At 37.9% G+C, this 7272-nt stretch overlaps 2 protein-coding genes across 6 annotated transcripts in view; one reads left to right on the top strand and one right to left on the bottom strand.

Annotated features, from left to right (window-relative positions):
• Positions 1-4171, bottom strand: part of LOC106759312 (UPF0051 protein ABCI8, chloroplastic-like) — a 12662-nt gene extending 8491 nt beyond the window's left edge. Inside the window, exons 1-5 of one of the 5 annotated variants that reach the window (XM_022779910.1) lie at positions 2750-4171; positions 1874-2083; positions 920-945; positions 520-569; positions 179-268 (exon numbers count right to left, since the gene is read on the bottom strand). In XM_022779910.1, coding sequence (XP_022635631.1) covers positions 195-268; positions 520-569; positions 920-945; positions 1874-2083; positions 2750-4150 — 1761 coding nt within the window. In that variant the 5' untranslated portion in view covers positions 4151-4171 and the 3' untranslated portion in view covers positions 179-194. Of the gene's footprint in view, positions 1-178; positions 269-519; positions 570-919; positions 946-1550; positions 2084-2749 lie in introns of those variants that run through there. The other 4 variants (XM_022779911.1, XM_022779912.1, XM_022779909.1 and 1 more) reach the window with 4 other exon arrangements.
• A 533-nt stretch (positions 4172-4704) lies between these two features.
• The window catches only part of LOC106758409 (bifunctional aspartate aminotransferase and glutamate/aspartate-prephenate aminotransferase-like), a 3432-nt gene continuing 864 nt past the window's right edge, over positions 4705-7272 (top strand). The window contains exons 1-4 of the mRNA XM_014641336.2: positions 4705-5002; positions 6578-6661; positions 6865-7035; positions 7137-7267. Of these exons, the coding sequence (XP_014496822.1) occupies positions 6587-6661; positions 6865-7035; positions 7137-7267 (377 nt within the window). The 5' untranslated portion in view covers positions 4705-5002; positions 6578-6586. The remainder of the gene's footprint in view (positions 5003-6577; positions 6662-6864; positions 7036-7136; positions 7268-7272) is intronic.

Below are 7272 nucleotides of genomic sequence, written 5' to 3'. Positions count from 1 at the left end.
GAGAGCAATGTTCCCCCACCCAGTTTTTGGTTATTTGCTAACTAGGAGTGAGAATAAATGCAAGAACTAGATTACAATGCTAAGAAAAAGCTATAACCAATGAACGAGACACCGTAATACTGCCTTTGTACAACATAAATAAACCTGAATTGCAATAACTATGATAAAAACCATATCACCTTATGATCAGTACCTCAGATAGACTTCGTGTCTGAATCCGTAACACATTTACAGCATCCAATATTGAGGAACTCAAGCTTTTTCAAACCTGTATTATAGAAACACGAATTAAATCTATAACTTAGTAATTTCATAATCATGATGCATAAAAGGGCATCCTAAGTAGGGTAGCATTTGCTAATATCTGAATAATGAGCCCCTTAAAGAAGCTAATGAAGGTTGGGTTGACTGGTAGGATCAAATATCCTTGACTCAAAGGTCCAGGGATCAATTCCTGTTGATGGTCCTCTATTCCCCCTGCCCCCCGCGCATAAAACGATTAAATGAAGTAGAACTTACCATGATCAGAATTAAAATCATTCCTGAAGAAATTAGAAACATGTATGTATCTGTGACATTTTAAGTAGAAAATGCACTACAACAGGTAAGTTTAACACAGTAGGAGGAAAACTCTTTCAGAAAGAGACTACCTCAGCAAAGATGAAAGAGTAGATTACACATCGATAAATAACAAGAAAAAGGAACATGCATCTCCCGCTGCTTGCTTTTGGTACAAATTTAACATCCTACAAATCTACCAACTAAATGAAGGGCGAGAAAAATGAGCAAAAGCAGAAACTAAGTAAAAGGTAATTCCTGCAACTCCATCTGTCCAAGGTGTAAAGAACTTCTAGACCCTTGTGTTTTTGGAAATTTAAATACCATTGAAAGAATATCTCAAGTATATTGGTGAACCCACATTCTTATAAAAGAAGTATGATTAACCTGCAGCATAGACAAACCAAGGTTGTCATCAAACATGACGATAATCATATTATCAACACAGTAAGCACAAAAGAACTTAAGGGGGACTACATAATATAATTAAGTTATGACAACCATGTACATAACTAAAGCTTTTTCTACGAGCATTAAGTTGCAGTGGAATGGTAACCATCATTATTACAGCACGATGTGATTCTAGGACCAGATTGGAGAACTTCAATGTATCTAGTTATTTAATAATGGGTCCCTCTACTAAGACAAACAGGGCCATAAACTACGACAACACTACAAATTAAATTGCAGTGTATACTGATGATAACAACATCCATTATAAGATAAGAAACATCTAAAATCCATGGTGATTTTAGTCATGGAATTTCTATTGTTGTGATGTTTAATTACAAATTCCAAAGACTATAAAGATGTGTCACGGGGTCGAGATATATATATGCAGTGTGTTTCTTTTGAATAAGTATCTACTCCTTATTCAATAGTGTTCTCAATTCATACATACAGTGAATCTTATATTGCAAAAGTTGCTATTGGTGATGAATTTAAGTGGAATTTTTAGCATTTGAACAATTATTGCAACTATTTAATTATTGTACAGTTATCAAGGCGATCAATACCTGCTGAAGCCATGATACTAACAGATAGACTGTCAATACCAATAAAACACTGAGTTATATTAAACAACTGGTAATCCAGAGTAAATCCACAAAACAAAATTATAAGATTACAGTGATAACTTATTAAGGTAGAAAATTGGTAATGCTTGAGGGCCCTTTTGTGGTAAACTTGAAGACAACATCTATATATAGCATGTACACATCCTTTGGAATGCAGCACCTCTATGGCCTTGTACAACTTCAAGATCAAATGGCCTGAGCAAATTCCAAATAATGTCTTAACAAACTGTTTAACCTACCGAGCCCTCAAGCTTCAAGCTCATGAGTTGGTTCACCTCAGAACCAAATTCATCCGGAAGCTCATTGAAGACATCACGGCAAAAGCCAGAGATCATTGCAGCCATTGCTTTTTCATAGTCTATTCCCCTTTGCTGAAAATAGAACAATTGATCTTCTCCAATTTTAGATGTACTGGCTTCATGTTCAATTCTAGCAGTTGGATTTTTCACCTACAAAGTAATTGTGATTGCTTTAGCAAAACAAAAGTATCATGGCAGATTGGAAGCACGGAGAAAANAAAGAAAGACAAAAGAAAATGGGAGTAATGCGGATTAGGTGGGGCAGGGAATAACTCCAAAATATTGATGACCTGCTGGTTCTTTTTCAAACCAACAACAAAGAGATAGACCAAAAGTCTCGGTCTAAGTCTGATTCAACGTTACAAATCCTCTCTACTTCAATTGATTATACTAAATCTCCGGCACATTCCCTCTCCTTGAGGATTCAACACTTTTAAATGTGAAGTTTCACAAGACCATATAGTAGTGTGGGTTCTGCTAACGGTTAAGATGGATTAAAAAACAAGCTTAGATATAAACTCCAATACCATCAAGGCCAATTCCTATATTAAATTCTGAAGTCCAAAATAATGATTTCCTTAGTTCTATACTATGGTTTATCCTCATGCATTCACCCCTTCCTATTCTATCCACACACAAAAATAAACATTTTCTCTGATTCCAACCAACAACTACAACAAAAGCCTATTCCAGTAGGTAAAGTCAGCTCAATAAATCACACAATTCCACTTTGTTTATGAAAACAAACTACCAAGAATCATTCCAGCAAGACAAACAAAACACACAAGAAAAGCAAAAAGGCATGCTACCACACACCTGAATGTAAGGATAGGTATTGGCAGCTGCGTTGTCCCCAATAAGCATGGAGTCACACTGCGATGAGTTTCGCGCATTGTCCGCCTTGGATAGAACCTGAACCAGCCCTCTATAACAGTTCCTGGAATGTCCAACCGATATACCCTTAGAGATAATCCTACTCCTTGTGTTCTTCCCTTTGTGTATCATCTTGGTCCCCGTATCGGCCTGTTGATAGTTATTCGTCAAAGCAACAGAATAGAACTCCCCAACACTATCATCTCCCTCCAACACAACACTCGGATACTTCCACGTGATCGCAGAACCCGTCTCCACCTGCGTCCACGATATCTTCGACCGCGACCCGTCACACACTCCTCTCTTTGTCACGAAATTGTAAATCCCACCTTTCCCATTCTCATCCCCAGCATACCAATTCTGCACCGTGGAGTACTTTATCTCTGCCCCTTCCCCACAGTACAACTCCACCACCGCTGCGTGGAGCTGGTTCCGATCATATGACGGCGCAGTGCACCCTTCCAAATACTCCACAAAGCTCTTGTCGTCGGCAACTATCAAAGTCCGCTCAAACTGCCCTGTTTCCAGAGCGTTGATTCTGAAGTAGGTAGAGATCTGCATCGGGCACTTGGTATCTTTGGGAATGTAGCAGAACGAACCGTCGCTGAAGACGGCGGAGTTCAACGCGGCGTAGTAGTTGTCATCAGAGGGCACGACTCTCCCCAAGTACTTGCGGACTAACTCGGGGTACTCCTTAATAGCGTCGGAGATTGAGCAGAATATGACCCCGGCCTTCTCCAGGGTTTTTCGGTGGGTGGTGACTATGGAGACGCTGTCGAGGACGGCGTCCACGGCGACGTTTGCGAGACGCTTCTGCTCGTTGAGAGGAACGCCGAGCTTGTCGAAGTAGCGGAGGAGTTCGGGATCGGCGTCTTTGAGGGATTTCAGAGGGCGTTTCTTCTGTTCGTTCTTGGGAGCCGAGTAGTAGCAGATATCCTGGAAATCGATAGGAGGATAGCTGTTATCGGACCAGGTAGGAACTTTCATGGACAGAAATTTCTCAAATGCCTTCAAGCGAAATTCCAGCATCCATTGAGGTTCCTCTTTCACGGACGAGATCAGACGAATAGTTTCTTTGGAGAGGCCTTTAGGGATCGAGAAGGAATCGATCTCTATACAGAATCCGAATTTCTTATCATAATCGCGGTTGCGGAGAATTTCACGGATCTTCTCGTCGGAGGAAGTAGCGGTTGCGGCGGTCTCTTTCACCTCGGCGCGAACCGTAACGTGGCGGGAAGGTTTTGGGGGTTTGATGTTTAGAGTTGGGGGGACAAACAATTTGGAGTGACGCGTGGGTTGCAAAGGTAAGGGAGAGATGGAGAGACCGCAAACGAGAGACGTCATCGACGAGATAAGGTTTGGTTTCACACAGATAATTAAACATAAGGAAAAAAAACTTCTTTTAACAACACTTTTTTAACAATTTTTTAACAACGCATACATAACAGTTGTGATTGGTCCGTTTTAAATATTTTTTAAACATAAATTAAAATAAACCAATAGAATAATGACCGTTGTCAAAAAAGTCATCAGTATCATTGTCCTAAAGATAATTGGGAATTTGATTCCCTCCAACTTATTTGTGTGGGTGTCGTGTGTGCTCAGTGTTCAACGCCCACTCACTCTTCTGTCACAGCTAAAATTTGTTTTTCTTTGTATTTTTACTTACCAAACAGTCAGTTATTTGAGTTTTATTTTGTTGCAGTTTATTGGATATATTTAACTTTAATATTTGAAATTTTTTTTTCTTTTAAAAATACTCTTAAAAATAATTTTTTTTTATTTAAATTCTTAAATCAAAATGTTGAATGCAAAAGTTGCACATGTTTTTGTAGAGAAATGGTACTTTGAAACGCTCAGAGCAAACGACATTCATTTGACACGGGGACCCATTTGTGGTGAATGTTAGAAAGGGTATATTTGTCATTTGAGTCTTTAGACTGCTGTGGTGGTTTGTGAGAGAATAGATGAAACGGTGCGTATATTGCATTAGGATTCTGTTTCTAATTTGAACTTTTGAAAGGTCGATCATTTTCGCCCCAGGGTTAGAGTTGAGAGAGAACACGAGAAAGAAAAAAAAAAGGAAAACTCCTTGGCTGCCACCGGAGGCTGGACGTGATCGGAAAAGTTCATACCGACGAAGTTGAAGTCAAAGGCTAAGTTCATACCGGACGTGATCGGTGTGGAGCGCGGAAGGTTTGTCCCCTTTCTATTTTCTCCCCTTTGTACTGTTTGAAGAATATAAAGTATGAGCTTCTTCTTCCTTTATTCTTTTGTCATCATTTGTCTATCTTTCCTTTTATTTTTGGTTTATTTTCGAAAACACTAGACTAAAGGTAGAAAAGTCGTGAGAGAGAGTTGCGGTAGGTGTGATACCCCAAAATATTATAATACATATTTCTCTTCTTTGCATTACTCATAGTAAACATTTCTTGTTGTATGATAGTGGTCCGGTGTTCAAGTGTTAAGTGTATGAGTCTAGTAATTTTTTTCTGTAAGAATATCATAATATGTACGAGTAATTTTTTTTAAAAGTCAGAATATGTATCCAATACAGTATGAAATTAACTGTCTATGATTTTATTACAGCACATATAATACTTGTTTTTGGTTAAGGAAAACTGTAACCTCCTTTTAATTTTCTTTCTTTACGTGTTTTGTATTCTTTTCCCCACTCATTTTCATTGGTTTCTCCTTTCCACGGTAGCATTCTTGACTGATTGAGGCTGGACACCGAATTTATCTTCATGTAACTAATGGGAGAAAACATACAAGACTTGAAATGAAGGCTATGGAGACTTTAAACTGAAATTAAGGAAGATTAGGCTCCTTGATTTAGGAAGCTTGTGTGTGTGTGATAGATAAAATTCTCGATTTTCACTCTGAGGTGATATAATGAGATTGAAGTTCTCCAAAAATGCCATAAGGTCGTGTATGTTCTGATGTAGTGGTCCTACACTCACTTGTTAATTATATAATTCACAAGGAACCATGTAGTTAGTGTCCTACTTACATATAATGGATTCATATCTTCCTCTATTTAAATAGCACATTGCTAGTCTTGGAAGAGCAACCAAGTGGCTTGATTCTTTATTGACAAGACACTAGTGTCTGTATTCCTTCTCGGGTGGTATGTTAAAATATTCATTGAAGTCATGAAAGTTAGTTTGAAAGCTTGATTCTGCCTCTTGGCATATTAATGAACAGACTCCTCGTTGGGTAATAAATTACTTATGTTACGTATGTCCCTTCTTGGCCCACTTAATTTGGAGATTTATGATGCATCAATTTTCTGATTTTAGACCTATATTATGTACTATAGTTCTGTTTTAGATAATAGTTAAATAGACTCTAGTTGTTGTTGAACCTTGGTTACTAAGAGAGTAATTAGTTAAGCTTCACTATTCTGATTTGCAGTAGTGTTGTTAGTAGTGTATCTCTTATTAGATAATAGTTAAATGTGCATATTTCTTTTACTATTTTGATGTATTTTAATACTTGGACATGGTGCTTGGCAAAAACTGATGGAAGGTATAGATTGTAATCACCAACTAATGGCAAAAACAAATCAGAAGTCTAACTGTAAATGGATTTTCTAAGGTCAGTATGTAACTTTTTTTAGAGTTGAATGGTGTGTTGTTCATTCATTCTTATTTTATATTCAAATGCTTATGGTCTATTTCACAGTATTTCACAGTGTGGTTGCAATTAATGATTTGACATGGAGGCCTATAAACTTGATTATGATGTTTTTGATCTGTTTTCATACAGGCCTTTGCAATGACGGGTTGGCGCCTTGGATATATTGCTAGTCCAAAACATTTTGTTGGTGCATGTGGAAAGATCCAAAGTCAAGTATGCTTTATTATTTTTGGCCATATCATCAGCCTCATCCAATGCTATACTTGTCTTGATTTCCCTTTGATACAATCTGCAATACATCAAACGGATTTATCATTTCATTAAGCTTTTAGCATTCATTTGGAATAAGCCGGACTATTCTTTCTATACCATATTATATGCGAGATGTAGTGGCTGATGCATCATATTGAATTTAGTTCACTTCAGGGGCCAGTAGTATTGCCCAGAAAGCTGCAGTTGTTGGGTTAGGACTAGGTTATGCTGGTGGGGAAGCAGTTTCTACCATGATTAAAGCATTTAAGGAGCGAAGGGATTTCTTAGTAAAAAGTTTTAGAGAAATAGATGGTGTCAAGATATCCGAACCCCAGGTGCAATTGATTTTCCTATTAATTATCCACCTCTTTTTTTGTCTCATCCTTTTCTTGTCTGTTTTTCCACTTAAACACGATTCTTCTCTTTTTCACCGCAGGGAGCATTCTATTTATTCATTGATTTCAGCATCTATTATGGAAGAGAAGTTCAAGGATTTGGTAAAATTGAGGATTCTGAGTCCCTCTGTCGATACTTACTGGATGTTGGCCAAGTATTCTCATGTAATTGGTTCA

This window comes from Vigna radiata, chromosome 4 (assembly GCF_000741045.1).
Source record: "Vigna radiata var. radiata cultivar VC1973A chromosome 4, Vradiata_ver6, whole genome shotgun sequence".
In the NCBI taxonomy this organism is placed as follows: Eukaryota; Viridiplantae; Streptophyta; class Magnoliopsida; order Fabales; family Fabaceae; genus Vigna; species Vigna radiata.
This window is presented reverse-complemented; position numbering and strand designations above follow the sequence as displayed.